This window comes from Rhagoletis pomonella, unplaced genomic scaffold (assembly GCF_013731165.1).
Source record: "Rhagoletis pomonella isolate Grant_MI unplaced genomic scaffold, Rhpom_1.0 Rhpom_scaffold_00002, whole genome shotgun sequence".
NCBI lineage: Eukaryota > Metazoa > Arthropoda > Insecta > Diptera > Tephritidae > Rhagoletis > Rhagoletis pomonella.
This window is the reverse complement of record NW_023458556.1, coordinates 6,501,175-6,524,781: the sequence shown is the minus strand read 5'-3', so window position 1 is coordinate 6,524,781 and position 23,607 is coordinate 6,501,175. Positions and strand designations below refer to the sequence as shown.

Genomic DNA, 23,607 nt, shown 5'->3' with positions numbered 1-23,607 from the left:
AATTTGATTGTCCGGGTGCCTACGTCTGTAGCATAACGTGCTCCCTGAAAAGAGGCATTTGGGCCTCGCTATGGAGATGATGTGCTGACGACATCAGAAGACATGTTGTATATCTAAACTAATGTTTTCTTTTGCAAAAAAAAGCCCCAGCTATTTTACCCTATTTCATCAAATCAAATTCAGAAGCTGTATTTACATTTCAATATTACAAGAAGTAGATAACCCGGGTTGCGATTCTAGAAGATATGCGTAACGCCGGAACACTGGCTACTTGTAGAGGCGAAGCTCATGGACTTGATGCTTGAAGCCGACACGGAGGTCCTGATTTTCGAAGGAGCTGGATGGCAGAAGGGCGTAAAAGTTATTTGCGTTTGACTTCTTAACGGGCGCGGTTGGCAGCCTGAGCGCACTCTGGCCGGGCGCTCGGCTCGAGATCATACCACGCCCAAGGCTCCCAGTACGTCCAATTATCTCAGTATGCATTCCGGCACCGGTTCTGGCTGCGGAGAAAATACTGAAGCCAATTGGGCGTCAGAGCAAAGGGTTCTTAGTGAATGTGAACTTACTGTACATAAAGCTTATTTTTTAGATTTTTTTTTTAGCTTTTTAAATCCTTAGTACACACGGGTTGCTTCAATGTTTTTTTTCTTCTTAGCAGGTACATTGTTTGCAAATTTCACAAATAGTAGATTAAAAGGTAGCAAAGTAACTGAAAATGTCCAAGCCTGAAAGTAAATCATCTCAATTAATATATTTATTAGATTTTTCAGATTTAAAAAAAAGCCCAGGTAAAACAATTAAAGGCAACAATATATATATATATATTTCATAGATTTGTTTAAAGCATGAACAATATCTTTGTAAAACATAACAAGAAAAATGTAGCTTAAAAAACTTCGTGACTATTAAAAATAAGTAAACACGTGTGAACCCTTCTTTGAGTCACTGCAGCTATTTCGGTAAAAAAAAACCTTACGAATCAAACTTTGTACAAAATTAAGGACAAGAAATCAGGGACCGTAATCATAAGTAAAATAATTTAAATCAGCATTTAATGATTATTTTATGATTTTTATTTTTTCGTTCAGAGGTGGTAATTAGTATGTGTAATTGAGTGTTATTTTCCCATTTAAAAATATAGCCTCATTGCGAGTGTCGTGTCGAGTGATATTCGTCTTTCAAAGAGTCGAGCCTGATGCGGTGCTTAGGTGTGGCGATTTTACAGGCAACTTTTAGTTGAAAACAACAATCACTTGGTATGAACGGCCTTTCAACTAATCGCCCAAAATTCAACTGGTGTACTAAAACGGAACAACTTGGCAGCACTGGATAGTTTTCGATGATTTTCGTGATTTAGTACTTATTTCTGGACGACAGTAGGCAACGTCATTGTTGTCGAGTTGTACAATTTAGTATAATTCAAGACATATTTAATAAGGTAGAAGTGGCAACTAGCTCGAACTCTATTGTAGCTAGTTATAATGTCAAACAGCCGTAAACAAACAAATTAACCCTTTGAGGTGCGAGTGCTATGTTTGCTACAAATTAGCATCAATTGAAACACATCAGCATAAATACATACATATGGTACGTATACTTATTTTAAGAATTACTTCAATATTGCCTACTACTATTAGTTTCTTATTTAAATATTTGATTCTAAAAAACATCCATTCTTCTAAATTTATATGAAGACTTAGCTAACAATTTTTTGAAGGTTTTTTAAACTGCCCTTTAGTGAACATTTTGAAATGGATGCTTGCAAATACAGCCTCGTTTAACTGGGAGTGTCTTCTTCTTATTTGGCGCTGTAACCAACTATTTATTTCTTGCAGACCTACTCAGTTTGCGTCTGCGCATCAGCAGATGATAGATAACGTTCGTGTGCTTCATGCATTTCAGGCACAGGAACCTCCCAGGGCAAGGGAACTACAGCTTGGTGTAAACGCATGCGCTTAAAAATATTTGCCTGCAATGGGCAAGTAATAAAATCATTCGCATTGAAATGATTTTCACAGACACAGGAATAATCAGCGGTTCTCCCAACGAATTTTTCTTCGAAACTCGCGTAAACAGCGTAAACTCGTCGTAGAGTATCTGAACGAATCTTCATTACAGTGAAGGCTCTTTACGAATTTCGAACTTACGTTCGTAGCCATTCGGATTCTGTCATAGCACTTCCGTAGATTTTACGAAAATCGAAGCTACGAAAGGTTCTGTCATAGCCCTGATTATTTAATATTGGAAACAGTGAACCGGCAGAGAATTCCCCGATTTTGGTGGATTTTGAATTTCTCGGGGTAATCGGGGAATTGCTTCAAATTTTAGGGGAATTCAATATACAAACGATTTTTATTTAAACATTCCTATTGAGAATAAAATTACAGCTTGTAATAACAACAATCTCTTATTACGGTGTGTCAGATTTAAAATATATAGTAATAGCCCCATGAAACCGTGTGAATATTAAAGAACTGTCAAGGTTTTAATTTGACATAAAGTTCGTGATCAGCACGTCAAAAAACGTAACCAGTGGTATTTTCAAAAAGATTTTCTTAATTTTAGAGAAATTGGGAGTTGATTTGACAGCTGTCAACTGTCAAACTATAAATTTTATTGCATATTCGGATTTAGCATCACAACAAATCTATGAGCCCGCAGTTTTATTATAAGCGTAACAGCCCTTCTAATTTTTCGCATACAACAACAAAAGTACAACCCACTTTTAACATATTTCGATGGGCGAAATATTACGAAAATTTGCATGGCAGCACACAAAAGGATTTGAAAGAAAAAATATCATCCAAGGCGATTTCCTAAATTTTTATGCGCAAAAGTCCAAAAAAAAATCGCTCGGGATAGTAATATTTTACAGCCTTGGGGCGAATAAAAATTACTGAGCCGGCACAGCTGGAATTTAAAATTTTCTTACTGTAGTGAAAAGTTTATTCAAACAGAACTTTGTTACTGATTTGCACAGGCACTTTGAGTTAGAATCGGGTTCAGTGTTGTCACGAAAGAAAGGAGGCTGAGTGTCGATGGAAACTAGTATACAATGCCCCAAGATACATAGTTCTAGTTATCTCAAATTTTCAAGCACTAATCTGCCGATATCCGAGGTTACACAGCGCTACAGACACTACTCTCTGAATTTATAGTTACTGGCAAATACTTTTATATTAGCGAACATCTTTTGTTGACATTTGTCATAATTAATGCAAGTTATTGTGTTTACGAACAGACCGAACTGCTGGAAATGTCACAAGAAATGAAATGTCGAATAATCTTGGCAAAATATAAACAAAATAAAAACTCACCACCAAAAATTTCACCATGAGCATGCGCCTCAATAAATAAACATAAATATGTGCAACCATATGATGCGAGCGAATCTTCAAAATGTGGGTGAAGTCAATGGCAAAGTTGGCAAGTGCCGACGTCAAAAGAAACCGTTGACCATAACGAGGAGCATGTTTGGAAAAACTCGACTTATGTTTACCATGCTGAGAGATGCCCATTTCAGTCGAGTTTTAATTGTCAAATGCAACGGGTGAAATCTACTCGGCAACGGCAACGGCAGACGGCAGACGAACGTATCAAAAACGAAACGCCTCGATGGGGTTGTGCTAATAAATAACAACAATACTTTAGCTTAGAGAAATAACTGAAACCCTAAAATTATACAGTAAAATAGTTTGGGTTTCTTGAAATTAACCTGTACGCGAAAAGTAAACACCTTAGTGCAAGTAATAGCTTATTTATAAAATCGAAAAATTGCATATCGGAATCTAGGAAGAATGTTAACAGGCCAGCGCCAGACCATCAAATTGAATTAAATTGCGAAGGCGGTGCCGTTTATATATGTATGTTCGCGGAATCTTCAAGGAATTGGCCAGCGCACGTTTCGGATGTGAAAGGATAATGTGGAAGCATGTCTTCCAACTCTGTTGTGTCACTCTCATCTTTTAATATATTATTTTTTACACAGGGTATGTTTTAAAACTGACTCATGCATTTTATATAACTCCTGTAGAGATTGCCACTGCGGGTACATTGTGGGGATTGCGTGTGTGTGTGTGTGGTGGTTGGCCACATGTGTGGAAAAATTTGCAAAAAATTATATAAATATGTATCTGCGTGTGCGTGTATCGTTGATGGTATTATCCACAGCAAACCGCTGAACCGCACTGCTTATGCAAGCTTTCGGGTTAAAGGATATGAAATTTGTATTAAGAAGAACCTTAAGTTCTAATGTCACACTTTGCCGTGGGCTTCAAATGAGTAAATAAAACAAATACCCATCATGTGTAAGCTCGGAGACTTGGGGATTGTGTATGCTCACGTAAATTTTGTAATACATATGTACATACATACTACATCCTTTTTTTGCAGCCTTATACCGTCATCCAAGTTGCATATTTTGGATTTGTAAAGAGAGTACACCGTTACGTATACGTAACGACCAATAACCACTGGCTACCGCCAAGGCAATACATAAATGCGTATGTACATACATACATATGTATATGTGTGTACATATCGCACCCTAAATCAAAAACAGTCACAACTCAAAAGATCCGTAATGTCCAGGAGAGGCAAAAAACTGTTGATGCTGTTGATGAACAAAAGCAGCCTAAGTAGTATTTTTTCAAGAAGAAGAAATTTTGCCGGAGTTTAAATATATGGCCTTGAACTAGAGATGGGCACGGGCCTAAATTTTCAGGCCCGGCCCGGCACGAGTGCAAAATCAACTTAAAAAAACACGCACGAGCCCGCACGATAAGTATTTTAGTGGGGCCCGGCCCGGCACTACGGTCCCAGCCCGGAAATAAAGAGTTAATTTTTTTTTGTATGTATGGATACATATGTACATATTTTTAATTTTGTGTTTTTGTACATATGTACATATGTATATTTACTTAAGCGAATCAATTTTTTTACATCAAAGATTTTTATAATATATTTTCTGGGAATTAGACAAAGTGAAAGGTATTTTATGTACAGATATGTAACCAAAACTACTAAGTATCTTATTTTTCATATCGGTTTCTAAATATTTATTTTTTTGCTTTTCTCTTATCAAAAGAGTTTTAGTATGTACTATTTTTTTTGTATAAAAACAAAAGCTTATCTAAATTTGTAGTATTAGCAACGGGCTTTTCGTGCTTATTCGTGCTTTTATGAAAGTTTACTGAACGCCCATGCACGCACGAGTTTGTGCTGATAGCAAATATTCCGGCCCGTGCCCATCTCTACCTGGAACTGTTTATTGAAAATAATAAATTTTGAAAAATTATATGTATATATCGTTGCCACCGTGCCAAAAGCTGCTAACTTCCTTTAGTTAAATTTTACAGTAGAGTGAAAAAATATTGTTGATAAAAACTACGCACTACCTACATAATATGAAAATACCATTTTGTTACCCTTTTAAACTCTATTTATTTACCTTGAAAAAAAAATGGTTTTTGCCTAAATTTTAAGTTATAAATTAAATTAGTTAATATTAAAAAAAAATTTTAGGAAAAGCATTCTAAATATGAACCAAATCGCACCATTAATATGGGTTCACCAAATATTTCGACTCCTGCACCACCTACCGGCAAATTTTTTGTTGTTGAGTTATTCCTTTTTATGTAAGTAATTTATCTGAATATATTAAATAACTATAAGCTAAATCAAACCACAGCTGCAGGTTTTCGAAATATATCGACCGCCGCGCCACCTATCGGCTAAATTTTTTGAGGAGTTATTTCCTTTCATGTAGGTAATCCACATTTGAAATATGAACCGAATCGGGGTTTTTTTTTAACTATCTCGACTCCTGTGCCACCTAGCGGATTAATTCATCTTACATACTGCATTGTCAACGGATTCTGCGCAAGTCAGTTTAAAATTGATTCCAAGATTTCAGTTTTGATACTAAATCAACATCTGTTCCAAACATTTTGGTGAGAAAAAATACAAGAAATTAGGATTAATCATGGAAACTAGTCGACGTCGTCTTTATTCAGAGCCATTAGCATGATGCCCTTCATGCTGAAATTTCAGAAGAGATTGGTTGAGTTGCGAATTCGTAGGAAGACGTTTTCGTCACATCCTCTGCCTTTGCATAAATGCCTATAAAGAGGCAAACTCTTACGAAATGGCTCTACAAAATCTGGTTGCCAGAATTAAATAGCAATGCTATCACTAATAGTGGGGGAGCCCACGATGCTAAATCGGGACTTACTCGATCATCGTTTTGACCTATTGGATTTTGAAGATTAGATGATAGAAAGAAAAAGAGGACATGTGATGTTTTTCCTTTCAGCGGTGGGTGGATGATCTACAGGCTTTCAAAAATGTGAAAAAACAGTTACGTGGATTTACTCGGGTGCGTCACGAAAATCCCAAGGAATGTTAAGTGGGCTCTCATTCAATAATTTGACAATTCAGATGTGACGCAAGCTCGTAGCGTTTTCTTTGAAGATGCAAAAAAAAAATATCGCCATTTGGATCTACCTTCGATAAAGACAATCGATGTGCCGAATTTGGTTGAGATATCTCGTGCTTTATTCCAGTTATCGTATGCACGGACGGACTGACAGACATTGCTTAATCGATTTATCTTTCCATTCTGAGTATTTTGGTATATTTATGACCAGGGAACGGTTTTATGGAAATTGCCTTTTTTTCTGCTAAATAGATAGAGTATATTCCAATTCTATATAGGAATTGGACAGTGGCGTCCTCTGAATATTTTTGATGTAACCCAGTGTTATTTTTCAGCTTTGGTCTTTTTTTGTGCCTTCTTTTGCCTTTTTTTTGCTATTTCTAGGAAAAGGTCCTGCCTATTTCGCCATTTTATTTTGCCTTTTTTATAGTTTTTAAGGTCCTAAAAATTCGTTCCCTCTTTATGACTATATCTTTCTCGATTTTATAGGAATCTGTTACAAATAACCGTTATGCAGACAAATTTACAATACCCTTGTGCCCAAGTACGCTCGGGTATAAAAATAATATTTCACTTAATTGAAAATTTTAGCATTAACGTAGTGTTGCCAGATGGGTCAGGTCGAAACAAACGTATAAGAAATAGTGCTGTCATATTCTAATATCGCTCATCTTTCAAACGACGCAATCATTTTCTTGTGTTAACCACAAACTGGAATGTCTTTTTATCAGACCAAATGACACATTCCCACCGATGAAGTGTCCAGTTGCGTCGCTAACTATGTCATTCTTGCATTGCATTTCTGCGCGAAATATTTTTTTTTTTTGTGGTTCACCGGATTTGTTTAGTATATTTATTTAATAATGTTAATATTTGAGTTCTATACATGTATACATTTACATATGTATACATAAATTTTCAGTTTTATGTGGAAATACGATTTTTCGTTGGCTTAAACCGCAGAAGTAAGCTTCCTTCTTTCTTAAGTTTACTATTTTTATTTTATTTGTAGTGCACAGAATTGTAAGTTTCTTTGTATTTCTTCTCTGTACACAAAAGGAAAACAAAAAACGAGTGGCTTGTCAAGGTGAGACCCTTCAGCAACCCTGCAGGCCACAACTACATATTTTTTACTGTTTTTTTTTTTTTGCTTACATATGTATGTACATACATATATATGTATCTATGTGCAATCATATAAACGTAAACACAAACTTGTTACCTTACGAATAATTTGCGCTCAAGTTTGTACGATTGTTTACTTACTTTTGACATTAAGCATTTAAGTATTTACAAACATACTCTTTTAGCTACTTTTATACAAAAACACTTCGCTGAGAAAATTTAAAAAAATTCCAATCAAATGTTGAGATACACACAGTAGTGGCCAGATAAAGGTTACCATTAGTGTGAATTGGTGCATTCGCATTACTTTCGATACAAGTTTCCACCAAGCCATATGGTTCGGGGTGAAATTTCATTACTTGGTGTTAGAGAATTTACATTCATTAACTGCAATTTAAATGCTTTAGGGTCGACGTTAGATGCTCTGTTTCCTTTGGATGCAAGTCACTTTTTAAAAGATCACTCTGCGCCATGGCATGGGGGTTGCCCCTTAGTATTGAATAAAAACATTACCAAGAATATTGAAGCCTTTTCTCTTTTTTGTTCAAACCCAGTAACGGAATACTTGAATCAATAATAACTCCGAAGTTGCCCGGAAACACCACAGATTTCAATACGATACAGAACTGCTGGACAATCCTCAAGAAACATGTAAACAAGAAAAGCTCCAGGCATGGACAAATTAAATAACTTTAACAGTAAATAAACAATGTGGTATTGTTACTGGAAGTCTCCTGAAGAGAAACAGAGTTTTCCGACCGCAAAAATATTGATTTTCAAGAATTCTTGTACCATTTCTACGAAAACTCGTCTTTTTACCATATAAAATACATGGAAAACTTTGAGCGCTTTGAGTGACCTCTAAATATTTTTTGATTTCAAAATAAAAAAACGGTGGTATAATTTTTCCTGTATAGAACAATCCTAGGGGGTGAGGGCATCAAACTTCCGACTTTACTTTTTGTTTTTACCACCCTAATACACATACAAATTAATGTTTGAAAAAGGCAATGTGAATAAGAGTGAAGAATTAATTTTTTTTTTTAATATTTTCTAAAATATTACGCTGAAAATATCTTGAAACCAGGGGCCTATTTCATAAAGTGGCAGTGATAATTTTCTAACGACCGGCATTTTTCGTAGTGTCAGTGACAATTCGACAGATTGGTGGTTGTTTTATTTCATAAAAACAATTGTCACCACCGCTCCAATTCCATGAGAAATTCCTTTGAACTTTTTATGTAATCCATATGAAATAATTGCATTTGCATTGTTTTAGTTTTAAGAAATATTCAAATAAACAAATTTACAAAATTCTCCTGTGAAAACATTCCGACGGAGCTATTTTTAGTTTTCTCGCTATTGTCGTGACAATTCTGTCAAGAGTAACAATTGTGGCCACCATTGTCGACAATATTCAAGTATTGCCACAAAGAAAACGAAAAAGGCGCAATGGTTGAGTACGATTATAGTGGGATTTTAGCATAAAATATAATAAGTGAAACTGAATAAAAATGAGTCAAAGGTGTTCATAAATTATGGTTTTCGTTATAGAAAGTGTTTTGCAACCACGTAGCATCAGCACAGTTCGATTTTTCAATGCCAAAGTCCTAAAAAATTTCACAGTTACATACAAGCGTATATGAAATAGAAAAATGGCGCCAACAATTCTGACTCTAAAATTTTATAGAAAAATCGACAATTGTCGCACAAGTCACGTTTATGAAATAGGCCCCAGGTACACTCATGAATATTGTAGGCAGTTCCCATTTTATATTTCCTTTCGCAAATAAGCAATATTCATCCTGAAAACTTATTTCGTCGCTCTTGCACTTCACTGCTTTTCAAAATTTGTTTGCACTTATGTAGGAATGCCTTTTTTCTATACCACGAGTATTAACGTGTGTGCGATAGTTGATCTTTTCTCCGTTTGCTGCTTATACATATGTATGCATGCATGTATGTACTTTCGTGAAGTCGTGTCCAAGAACTATTTCTCAACTATGATCGTATTGACACACAAAAACATAAGTGGAAAAGTGGATAATACGGCCTTCTAATATTCGCGCAACTGCCATTTGCAATGCTCATTTTATTGGAGTGTGCCAGCACAAAAATTGCATTCTTTGGTTGCAAAGGGCTTGGAAATATATAAATACAACTGCAGTAGAATATGAGTAAATAATGCACAATTACAAATACACTTGTATGTGTATAAGTCCCAGTATGGAAAAAACTAGTTTAAGTGTTGATTTTAAACCAGTTTTTTACCCACCACAACTAATTTAAGATCTTCCTTGGAACGAACTGTTTAACATGGCGATGCTCTAGGAAGCAGTCAATTATCCGACCCTTTAAAATGCATTTGGCTTAACGCTCTTCAAAGCTAGTATTTATCCTTTGAATATGCTTTCGTTCTGCACTTCATAGATGTTTTTTCATATTTCCTAGACACAAAGAATGTATTTGTAATTATTTTCTCTGTTGGAATTTGAACCCGGATCTTCTGGAATTTATTATAAATTAAAATGTAAACATACATATATTTGCAGATGCCTTTTATAGCAGAGTTGGGGGTAGAGGTGTATAAAAAATCGATTCTGACATCGATATATCGATTTTTAAATTTTTGGCACAACATCGATGTGGGTTGAATCGATTAAAATCGAAGAGAGATTCTTTGCTACCTTTTTACTTGTAAATGTAAGGCTAAAACTATGTTTGTGTAATCTAATCCAAATATTAAAATTTTGCAGGATTTTTTAGCATATATATGTATGCAATATTTTTCACTACCACTTCTAATGTTTAGTGGTGAATTGCAATATATCAGCCGCACTATACAATAGTGATAGCGAAATAAAAAAAATGGTAGTTAGATTTGAATTTTTTCCTCATCGCATTACAAAGCAACCAGTCCCGAACTAGTTCTGTTAGATACTATCTCTGAAATAGTTACTTTATTTCTCGGGGGGACAGTTGCGCACTGCAAGGATGTGGCTTAAGTAGGTGGTAGCAAATAGAAATGCGTGAATATGAAACGTTGTAATGTCAAGGACGTATACAGTTGTTTGCTATTTACTGTTTCGGACTTACCACTTTTGCACACTTGAAATGTACACATGCAAACAAAAATGTTGGAAGTTGCGCTCAACCATTAAATCTTCGGTATTTGCGAAACAATCTACTAAAAATGCTTGGTTCTTAAATTCTTAGCTGCCACCTACGACTTTTTTCCTTTCGACCAACAATGCGTACCATACATACATACATATGTACATTAGGGTGGTCCAAAAATATATGTGAAAAAGTAAAGCGTGAATTTTTATGCTCTCACCCCCTAGGATTTTTTACTTTGAAATCAAAATATATTTAAAGGTCGCTCAAAGCGCTCAAAGTTTTCCATGTATTTTATATGGGGGAAAAAACACTTTTCGTAGAAATGGTATAGAATTATTGAAAATCAATACATAATTTTCGATCGGCAAAACTGTGTTCCTCTTCAGAAGATTCCCAATAGTATTACCCAATTATTTATTTAACCATTTTTTTTTATAGTAACTATACTTTATAGGTCCGCCAAATCCCCCAGAAAAGCTCAGAAAATGCAATGGGGGAAAAAATAAATAAATCTTTGGTATTAAAAAAATTGTTAAATAAACCATTGGGTATTGTTATTGGGAGTCTCCTGGAGAGAACCACAGTTTTCAGATCGAAAAAGGTCGATTTTTTAGTATTACATACCATTTCTACGAAAAGTTGTTTTTCCCCATATAAAATACATGGAAAATTTTGAGCGCTTTGAGCGACCTCTAAATATTTTTTGATTTAAAAATAAAAGAATAGTGGTATAATTTTTTTTCGTTATAGAATAATCCTAGGGGCTGAGAGCATTAAAATTCCGACTTTGCTTGTTTTGGACCACCCTAATGTATAATGTTAGCAATAAAAAATAATTAAAAATCAACGTGATTTTTTACCCGCTTAAAACTTGCATTTTTTTACTAGAATCAAGAAACTGATCTATCTGCGTACTCAAAATTTTTCTAAAATTTCAGATTAAAAAGTTCAAAATTTAAACGAAAATTCGTTATACGATCTGTATAAAGCATGAAAGTTTCACTTTAGATTAACTGGCTAACCAGAATGGTGAGGCGTGGTGTGTAGCAAGAGTTGTAAAAAGTTAAGATATTCTAAATGCTCTAAACTGCCCACAATATGTAGCTGCGGTTGTGGTGTATTATTGCTGATGTAGCTAACGGAACAGCTTGTGGCTGTGGTACTACATTCTGGTTAGCCAGTAAAGCATGAACAATATTTTTATAAAAAATAACAAACAAATTTTAACTTGAAAAACGTTGCAAATATTTAAGAAAACACACAATGCACTCACTTTTGATCGTCAGTGTATGTGTATATGTATGTATGTACCTTAAGCCATATCACGACATATCCCACTAAGCAAAATACGAGAAATAGGCAACAATCGTCAATGGCAACAAATTGGCGACAAGCCGAATTATTCGACGTTTTAGGGCGACTGGTAATAAGAAATCGATACAATGGCGATATTACCGGCAATAAATTGGTTTCCGAGGATGAAATGTTTTCTTATTGCCGGCAACAAAAATTTTCTGGTGGGATGAAAGAAAAAAGGTTAGCGTGTGTCAGTTTTATTTAAATACTTATGTCGAGAAAAAATTTTAGGTGGGTTTAAAAAACAATTTTCTATAACTTTCTTATTTGATATCCCATTTTTTATGTCGCTGAAAACATCGCTCGCTCAGGACTATAATTGGCCAGTAAACCAATTTGGCATTCAAAACCGTTTTAATTTATACCTTCACTAATTTTGGAATTACTATCCCTAGATTTTATTGCTCTCAAAACACTACGGCGAATTTGCTAAAAAAGGGCTAGGCTTTATTTACAAACAAAAAAGTTACATATCGCAAATCTAGATCTAAATTGCTATCAACTAAAAAAAAAAGTATGGCAATTTTTTTTCATAAATCAATTCATATGACTTATATTATTGCGAATATTTTTTTCGTCGTGATTATATAAATTACCTAAAAAACTACTGTTATACCGGTTTTTGTATTAATTGCTTTGAATCTGTACGATCCACAAGCAGATATATTTCCCTCTCTGAATTTTGACATCTAGGTGTGCGATGTAATGTTTTTAGTACTTGTGTGGAGGCCAGAGTGTCCAGATTACGCGATTTAACGCCGATTTCGCATTTTTTTTTTTTTGGTTTGTTGCACGTATAAATTTAGGAAATCACCTTGGGCGATTTGTTAAATTTGTTTGAACAAATCGAGTGAAAGGTCTGAAAGTTTAAGAAAAAGCATTTGCTTAGCTTTTATGCATACGGCCCAATATTTAAAATGAAACTGTTTGGCCTCTACAAACATATTTAAGTCAAAGAATCATGCATAAATTGTTTTTTTTTTTAGTTTATATTTTTTAACGAGCGTATAATTAGCTAATACACATTATTCGCACAACGAGCACTCTACAACATTAGTTCAAGTGTCATCTAGCAGATGAGTGTAAACATGTGTACATATGTATATGCATACATACTATGTCCCCACTGAAAGGCATTGCAACAGCAAGAGCAATTTAAACGAGGATAATAAACACTTGAACGACAACGAAATAATAGGTGTATTCTCTGAGTCTTGCAAAGCCCTTGCACGGTGACAGATTGCACGGTAAAAACCGGTTTTCTTATGGGAGAGCTTTGCAAACCGTACAATCCATGCACCGTGCAAGGGCCTGCAAGACTGCGAGAATACCCCTAATGCAAATATGTATTTACATAATGTTCATAATAAGTACATATGTATGTATATACATATGCATACATAGCTTGTGTGAAATAATTAATCTACAAAATAAAACGCCTTTAATTTGTTACAAATACTGAAATATCTGAAACAAAATTCGTCTTAAAATAAATTTATTGAACTTGATTGGGGAACCAGAAACTTTTTTGAGAGGTGTCCTAATTTACATACATATATATATATAGAACCTTAACGAAATTTCCTTAAATCAAGTGAAAATTGGTAAGATGTTTTAGATTGTAAACCTCGATATCGGCAACACTCTGTACGCTACTTTAGATAGCCCTCCCTTCCATCACCTGCCTGCCTTCCAGTTATCCAAAGTGATTTGCATATTCTGTAGATATTAAGATGCGCATACAAAAATACTACAAATTTAGGTTTCCTTCTATGGATGACAATTTTATTGTTTTCATCAGTTATGCCCTTTCAGCGGTGGTTGATGATGCATGGTGAGTAAATATTGAATAATCCACTGTCAGCCAGGCTTACAGTCATTTGCATACTGCGGTGAGTTGTTGCAATGCATATTTACATACAAATTAAAACTTGTCTATACTTGTTAATAAGTAAGAGGTTGGCACACCAGCGATATTACTCTGAATAATTAGGTACATACATATGTATGTAGCTGTATTTGAAAACATATACACACATATTTAATAATGTTAAAATCCAAAGAATGCCATACTACGACCACTGTTAACTGCATTCAATTCTTAATATTGCTGTTTCTGCGATCTTTTATTCGTGAAGATTTTTTTTTTTAAATATGATATCGATTCAGATTTTTTCAATTGAAAGTATTTGAAGGAACACGAAAGACGAGGTTAAATTTTAGTAAAATCTAAAAGCCGGGTTTCTTAATTTCACTTTTTGACGATAAACCAATACATACTATGAACAAATTTACATACACACATATGTACATTTAGCTCTGATCCAGTACTCCATGAACTTGCAGGTTTTTTCATGAACTTGCAGGAAGTTACAGGAAAAATGTTCCGGTACTCCAAAATCCTGTAAAATAGAGCGATTTTTGGAGAGTTGTATAGAGAATGAAGTTGCAAGATTTTACCCTTTTCTTCTGGTGAAATCATGAAGTGTCAAGTGAACGGCTTTTTGACGTTTTTACGAGAATCTCCAACGTTTTCACTCCATACTTATTTCGTCTAAAGAGAATCGTTTTTGCTATAGAGATGAAAAGAATACCCAAAACAGCGTTGTCGTTTTCACCCCAATCGGTGTGTTTCACTCCTTTTTAAGCTGAAACCCTACGTCACTTCGCCCGCCTCCCTTTGAAAAACCGAGCCCGGGGGAAACATCCCCGACCTTGCCTAGACGGGTCCGGGTATGGGTGATAAACCAATGTCGCATTATATTACTTACCTGTTATGCCTTATTGCCACAGATATATTTGTAAATATGTATTTATACGATTCGAAAATAGACAGTCGAACAGTTAGAAACCCATTTGCATTGCAATTTTGCTTTAGTTTCGGAGACTGCTATTTAGATTGGATTGTATCTGTATATACATATGCATATGCATACATATATGTATGTAGATTTGTATGCCTTAATTAAGCCCATCTAAGCGTATCATTGTTCGTCATATTGCTCCCCAGTGAGCTATATTTGTTGCCGGACGCATGTATTATTTCTGCAACAACTAACACCTCAAAGAGACTTAAACTACAGCCATTTTGATCAACGCACGTGTACATGTATTTGCATGCCTACGCATGTATGATGCTGACCCTGCAACCACTTACAAAAACTCTTATTTTTATAATTTTTTTACCCATTAACGGGCCTTACGCTGTAGAAGTTAAATGTGAAAAACCTGTCTAAAACTGTTCAAAATTGCTTTAAAACACATCCACCTTTTTTTACAAGCGAAAAAACGCATTTTTATTTTCAGTACAGTTACTAAAATCGAACCACTTTTTTAGCTGAATAAAGATGAATTTCAAATATTTTGAAAACTTGTCCACAGGAAAAAAGATCACTCGCCTTTCGGAATCAGAGAGTCGCAGAACAAAAATTTAAATTAGTGATTCAGTGAAATCATTGATTTACAGATTTTCACCCCTTTTTTTAAGCCATTTTAGATAAACTTTAACATTTTAAATAAACTACTAATGTAGTATGAAAATAAATCTCTTTTGAGGCGAGGATAGCTTCATTATTCCACAGGTTAATGCATGTCATTCAGAAAATATTTGTTAGAAAAACTCAAATAGTAATCTTCTAAATTTGAAAGACCGCAGCCTACACCATGACTCTAGCTCCTCATGGCAGATGTTTATATAGATATGTGCATATTGCCAAGCATAAATCTATCATCAAAAACAAAATTCCTTCAATAAGAAATTAGCTGTGTGTAGGTTACAGCTTAAACAGACGGCATCATTGATCCGGATTAACTCGGACTTAATCCGGATCAATTGCAGTTAATTGCCGAGTTGATCCGGATCAACGCTGCCGTTTGTTTATGCTTTAACTCTGCCGCAGATATTTTATGATACTCAAAGATATTTTAATGTTTTTAAGCATTTTGTCTGAAAGTTACCAAATGAGATCGGAGGTTACCAAATAACCAAAGAGAATAAAAGTTTCCAATTTTGGTAACATTTTACCAAAGTGGCAACCGTGCCTGCAGCATATCGACCTGGTGCCTGGTGCTAGCTCAGTGCTAGAGCTTGGAATGGTACGGTACTGGTTCTTCATCTATCCAAAATTAATGCATTCAACTTTCTGTTAACATGGCAATGGCGTACGTAGTTGCATTACCGACCGTGTAGAATTCTAAGCGCCGGGCTGAGGATCGCGTCTTTATTCTTGTCTAGTGATGATTTCGTTTATTTAATCAGCATTACTTTCCGATCAAAACAGCGTACCATTTGTCTATTATGGAATTATTTCGAACTTAAGTGCCATGTCTATGTGGCCTATATTCTACTAATATATATTTTACATATGTGTCCATAATTTTGAAAGGGGTCTAAGTCATTTCATATCTATCGTGCTAAAATTACCGGTTACTTGTAACCGAAAGTATTTGTAAATCCTTATATCCCCATAAACGACTGGCAACACCTTTTGCCTTTGGTTGATGTAGTTAAACGCATTACCGACTCATTGAGATACAATTAAATGTCTATTATCGTAATATATGTATACGAGAAGTGAGAATTTGTGCATTTACTTCTCAGCCTTAACATTCTTGTATGAGAAACTTAACATTTTGCCACTGTCTCTAAATTTTGCTGCTGGGAATCAATAGTAATGTATAATGCACATACGTACATACATGTGCAGACATGTGCAGACATGTATGAACATATAAAAAATGTGCATACGCATGTACATATATAGTAAAAGTATTTCCCACTTGTTGCTATTGTACATAGTAATTTGTCTATTGAAGCTCATTTCTCATATCCCTAAGCATTCATTACGAGCTCATTGCTCACTTTTCCGGCCTTTTAAATGTGTTACAAAGCTGCAAATTACCATTGTTTAACGCTTGGCGCTTGTGTGTTTCTGCAGTTGCATTATGCCGTAAGTGTCAAACAAAGCGTTTGTTTATTTTATGCGGCCCTCTATGAAACTATCAGTACATACATACATACGTATATATATATATATATATATTTAGCGGATGCAGAAACATGCACATTAGATCGTGTCACAAAAAAGGCAGCATGTTCCAACATGTATATGCAGGAGAGGCACAAAGAGCAAAGGAGTTCGCTAGAAGTATCTTTCTGGTCGAGGTATTCGCTGTAAAGTATCCTACTGTACTGTCTTAGTAAGTATCCGGGGATGGAAAAGCAGGTGTACAATTATAATTTTTCAGCTCTTTTGTGATTATCTTCGGTACAAATATGTATACCATTTTCAGGTATTTGTTCCTTCCATGCAAAATTCGATCAGTTAGACTAATTAACGGGAGGGAGGACCTATCGAATACACTGAAACACATCTGCGTCATATGAACGGACAAGAATGATAAGAGGGTTATAAAAGTTTATTTTTGGCCTCTGCTTTCCAAAAAAAATTTAATTTAGGCTTCCTTCGTGTGTTTAGTTGACGTTCCTAGCAGGCTTGAGCATGATCATGTTATTTTAAGCTCTGGTTCGCGTGACAAACAAGCCATACTCTATAATATTTTCTGTTTAACAATGTAATCGTGATTGAAGGTCGATATTTGAGTTATAATTTGTTCTATAATGGTTGGAATGTAAAATACATCATGCTTTTAGCCTTTTAATTAAGTGCATTAACTGGAGCTGGACTAGCTTCCGGTGAAAAAAAATGCCGCAACAAAAAAAATATACGATTAATAGTAGATGCGGTCATATCTACATTAGGCATATGCCCTATTCTATAATTAAATATACCTATGAAGAGAGGATGAGGAATGATGAAAGGCAGACAAAAATAGCGGTATCTCTTGGCAAACTTTGACCCATATGTTTATACATACATATACATATGTATATATGTATATCGCTAGCTTAGAGTGAAAAGTTGCTAAGCCCATTTCTATGAAAACTCATATTTTGATCCACTTGGATAGAGAAATTAAAAATGCATTAAAAATGTCCTTGTTTTATGTTTTCTCATCATTTATATTCAATGAAAGGAAAATTTGCTAAGTCCAAAAAAATGGCGCAACTTTTCTTTACGGCCTTTCCTGAACTGGCGTTTTCAAAAATGTAACTCCCAACTGCATAGGCCCCTTATAGGTCCCTAGGGAGCCATTACAAAAATGGACAAAAATCACAATTTTTATTTGCGTTTTCGCTTGTTTCGAGTAGATGAAGGCAATGACTTCGGCCTTTCCGTGTTGCCGGACACGAGAGGAGGGCCGCCAAGAGGCTTCCATTGAAAAAGTTCATTCTGCTTAGGAATTATAACCCTTACTAATGTTTTTTCTTAAAATTTCACACCTTTCACTCAAATAAATTTAAGTGAAAGGTATGAAATTTTAGGAAAAAGCAATTGCTTAGTTTTTATGCATACGGCCCATTGTCTGGCTTAGGAATATATGTAACAATTTAACTCTAAGCTACTTAACTCTCTATTTATATATTTTACTCTGGATGTTCTGCAAGTGGGCCTAAGCTAGCGATATATGGAAAATTCTATGTAAACGGAATAAAAAAATTTAGAAAACAATTTTTGATTGCAGTTATAATTCGGTTGACATGGAGTTTCTCATATATATGTACATATATATGTATAGACGAGTATGTACATACGTTTTGTTTTCCAGTACAATTTTTCTCTGAGTTCGGTCCTGGATTTTTTTTTTTACCAAATTATAACAAACAATTTTATTTTTGTTGGTTTTGCATCATTCCTTATCCTCTCCTCATAGATATATATTTTATTTTAAGGAAAACGTCATATGCTTAGTGTACATATACATACATATGTATGTACGCATGCATGTATTACAGGGCTGCAACCGAATTCGCGTGTAAAAATTTAGCTACGTTGTTTAACAAAGAGTCGTTTCATTTACATGTGTGTGCATAAAATTCGGACTTTGTGTTCAGAGACATGCATACAACTAACCTTTACAATAGGGACGTCCAATTGGCTTCTTTTGTTTAAAAATTGCTAACATTGTCATGCTGAATTTTACATGCAACCGAAACGTGTAATGTGTAGAAGTATGTCACAGTTTGGAGGCGTGTCGATAGTCCATGTCGATAGTCATCATTAATAGGATTGTTTTTGTTACAATTTGGTTACATTGGTCTTGTCATTGGTGTCTATTGTTATTGAGGTATAAATAATAAAATTTGCTGTTTAAAATGGGTACAGTTGTTGGACTCACATGCCTATAACTCAATTGGCTCTGAATATTTAACCTGTATTTATGTGCATTAAACCGCGTTACCAGGTACCTATGAAGATGATATTTTTATACATAAATGTATTTGTGTTTGATCTACTAAGTAAGTAAGCACATATGTACGTATGTATATCCAGTTTTCAGGATTACAAGCCAACATTTAAAATTTAATTTAATTATTCAGTATTTAAGTATGTCTATATGTTGCAAGTTGCAGTCTAAACAGATTCAGACAGGGTCGAACGAAGTTTTGGCAATTGGTATGAAACCTGATTCTATGATAGAGTGTATAAAAATGATACTAGCTAAAGGCGTGTCACTCCATAAGTCACATGACATTGATATTTGGAGTGGAAGCATTAGGTGTGTACCCTTATTCTCCAGAGAAGTTCCAGAATTTAGCAGCATTCTTTCTAAAAAAGAGACAAAATATTCCCGCGAGTACGCAAAATTTGCAAAAAAACTTGCAAACCTCTAAACAGCTGATCACTTCCACAGTTGTCACAGCTGGTTCACTTAAATTTGGAATTTCTAACAATTGAATACTTTTGGATAGGAAAACCCATATTAACATACATACATATAAATGAAATATATCGGAATGAATAAGTTATTTTACTCAAAATTATTTGACGCATTCAAAAATAAGAGAATATTCTAAAAACACTCGTCCTTGTTGCAAATAAAATTTAGTAGATATAAAAATGTACCTTTAAAATTATACAATTTTCATTTCAACAATAAACCCATAAAACATTTCAGCTTGCTGGTTTCTCACTTAGTTAGTAAGTGGTTTTTATACTTAGTTAAGAATAAGCTGGTCTAACTTTTGACTTAAGTAAAAAAAATGGCTAAACTAAGTTAAGTTGAGTTGGAGAAACCAGCCCATAGTGTAGTTTACATTACTCTGTCGAGTTTTTAACATTGAAATGTCCATTTGTAAATATTTACGTATGAACATACCTGCATATTATTTTAATATTTATTGATTTGAAATTTTTCATTTATTTATTCATAGAAAAAAATGTATGACCTTTGGAGGCGATACAGACATTGCGTGCGATTTCGGAAAAAAGTAAATACCTGACAAAACTCTGACGCCTTAATGCGTCACAAACAGTTTAGAGTTCGTTTTAGACACTTTAACATACATACAGTGGTTAGAAAAATTATAGCCTCATCGCATTTTGACAAGTTTTACCATATTATTTTTGTTGTTATTTAATTTTGAGTATTTTTTTTTTTATAAAAATATAATTCATTATTTAACAAAACCCGTTTAAATGCAAGTTTCAAATTTTGTACAATATTAAAAAAAAAAACAACAAACTTTCCAAAAAATTTCGAGCTCTTTTAATTATACTTCCAGAAATATTCTGAGCATGCAGTTTTGTAGCCCATTGAATTCTAGTGGAATAAAGCGCAATTTTAAATAGCTAAAAATTACCGTTGATTTTTTTTAATTTCTTTGTCGAAGATGTTAAATAGGACAAAAAAAAATTCTAAAAAATCAACCGTAATTTTCAGCTTTTTGAAACTTGTATGTAGAATTGAATGAGCATACTCAGAATCTTTCTGGCAAATCTATTAAGAAAAGCTAGACATTTTTACGAAAGTTCGTTGATTTTTGTTTTAAATATTTCGCGAATTTGAAATTTGACTTGACACGGGTTTTGTTAAAGAATGAACTATATTTTTATAAAATACGGAATAAGCAAAATTAAATAACAACAAATTTTTTTTTCGACCAATGTACATATTTTATTCGTTGCACAGTGTGAGTGATCCGTGTTTGGGTAAAGAAGGTAAGAGGAATAGCAGCAAATAACTTCAGTAAATTTTTAGCAAAGCCTTCGACCGACAGGTTAACTTGCTGGCTCCAGAGGCAAAAGTTTTTATCTTGATAATGTTATCAGGCAATATTTTGCTAATGGAGACCGCGGGGTTATACTAGTCTTGATAAATATGCCAGCAATTTGGTACTTTGACAGCTACATTTTCATTTGGCGGCAAAATTATTGATATTTTAATATAAAAGCAAAAATTGAGCTCTTTTCTATTAAAATATTTGTTATTATGTACCTGCTTGGATATGAAATAACAAATTTTATAAATATAGTTTATAGCGAAAAAAATTCATAGATGAGAATGCGTTGAGCCGACTAAAATCCATAGTTGCAAATTTAATAAAAAACACTGGCAGCCAATGCCTTTCTTTGAATGACTTTTATTTAAGCAACTTATTAAACAACAATAAATAAACGAAAATCAATTGATCAATTTACGTAATTCAAGGTCAGTTGTTGTTGTTTTTGTTTTTTGCCACAACGCCAGTCCCACTCACTGCATTCTATTTCCACTCTCTTCATAGTTTGTGCACGTGAATCTGAATGTTCCGTTATACTGTTGTCATCCTCGTCTACTGGTGTGACGCGGTGAAATGAAGGCCTTTTGGACTACATATTGACTACTAGCCGGTGGGCGGAAGTGAGGAAACTTGACATTGAGTTCTCTGTAGACAGGAAAAATAGGTTTGGAAAAGTGTAAAAATAAAATCCACTGGTACAACAAATAAACAACAAAGCAAACGCAAACGATACGCGTGAAGTCTGGCAAAATTTTATATCGGAAAGAAAATGTCAAAGGGAAACTTTTGTTGCAGGCGTGATGGCGAAGGAGAGGAGGGAAGGGAACGCGAAATATTTCTGGCTTTTAGTGTTAAATTTCGATGTTTGTTGTGGACAAATGCCAACGCAGAAATGGCAAAAAGAAAAATACTCGAAACAAAAAGTCAAAAATAATTAAAAAATAAGACTTTGTAAGTTCGCATTGCTTGCCTTTTAATGAATTGGAGCATTTCCACAAAGTGATTTTTACTTACCTACAAATATTCACGATACAATTGGCTATAATTAGGCAATTTTGAAAATGTATGTATGTATGCTGTACGTACATACATATGTATTCCGCATAGTTACGCGAAAGCTTTACTACCTTTTCTTGCAGGCATCAAAGAAGCTACGTTTTAGTCTGATTTTTTTTTGGTTTTTTAATTTTTTGAACGAAAAATACTGGCAACAATATGTCCCACTCCTTTTAACTTTATTCGCCATAGCCGGACCGGAAAGGCCCGGATTCCTACATTCGTGTTTTCTTAAAGTGAAAGTTCTATACTCTCTTATACTAGGTTCACATATAAGTAGATTATCCTCATTTTCGAGCTTAACACCCTAATCAGTACTTTGAACAAGAGATTAGCCATATAAAGTTCGTCCCTTGTTAATCTGTAATTATAAAATAATCTCAGATTTAACCGATAACTTTTCGGTGTCCATTCTAGTTTTATCGATTGTTTTTGCGAAAAAGAGGAGAAATGCCAAATGTAAAAGTAAACAAAAATGGACGCTAGCAAGGTAAAGAGGTTTGTAAAGGTATTTTTAATAAAATTTTAAGTTAAAATATATTTATATTGCTTATTATGGCAGAAAACCGATCACGGTGGCACAGATAATAAACATAACTTTTCCTTGAGATGTGAGAATAACAAGCACAACAAATTTGATGGCTAATAATCTGAGATTTGCCTGTGTAAACGGGGTGATTAAAAAATGAGCTTTGATTGAGATAATATTGATATGTGAACATACTTTTAGGCCATACTATTCAAAACTAACTGCCGTACCTAAATTCCTTTTTGGAAATTGAACCCTGCACGTCCCGAGTTGCAGTAGGCTCTAAGCACTCGGCTACGACGGCAAAAGCAATAATCAAACAGCCTACTCATTACCTATTGCGGTATCCACGTGTCTGTCTGAATATACCAGCCTTAGAGCCCTAAGCTTTGACAAATTTATAATTTTCAAGTTGATAACTAATATTTTTCTCCATTGAATTTCCAATAAAAAAATGTAAAAATATGTGCCCGTGGCAGTTCTCTGGTACGTATGTGTATAATAATAAGTGAAAAGATACCCGGTGGGAAAATGGGAATGCATTACCTTTTTCTACCAAGAAATGATTAACAACTACGGTTGAACGAAAAGATGCATCGCAATGTAAGCGAGCGGATGATGTCTAGCTTTGAAGCCACAAACAAAACAAAAAGTTTGAAGCTAACTCAAGTATGGTTTTTGTTCGCGTTATCTCAACAACTGCTGTAGCCGAATTGATTCGTGTTCGACTGTCGTGTTGTTGGTCATGGGTTCAAAACCTGTGTCACGGACTTCTTAATTTTTTTTATAGATTCTAGTTTCGTAAAGCTAAATTCTTGCATCTTTTCGTGCGTCGGTCTTAGGGGCTATCCATTAGTTTTT

General features: G+C 34.5%; 1 protein-coding gene across 1 annotated transcript in view; it reads left to right on the top strand.

Moving 5' to 3' along the window:
• Window positions 1-3,490: 3,490 nt before the first annotated feature.
• Window positions 3,491-23,607, top strand: part of LOC118732948 — a gene marked incomplete in the record, with an annotated part of 35,046 nt that continues 14,929 nt past the window's right edge. The window contains 1 exon segment of the mRNA XM_036462076.1: window positions 3,491-3,989. Coding sequence (XP_036317969.1) covers window positions 3,932-3,989 — 58 coding nt within the window.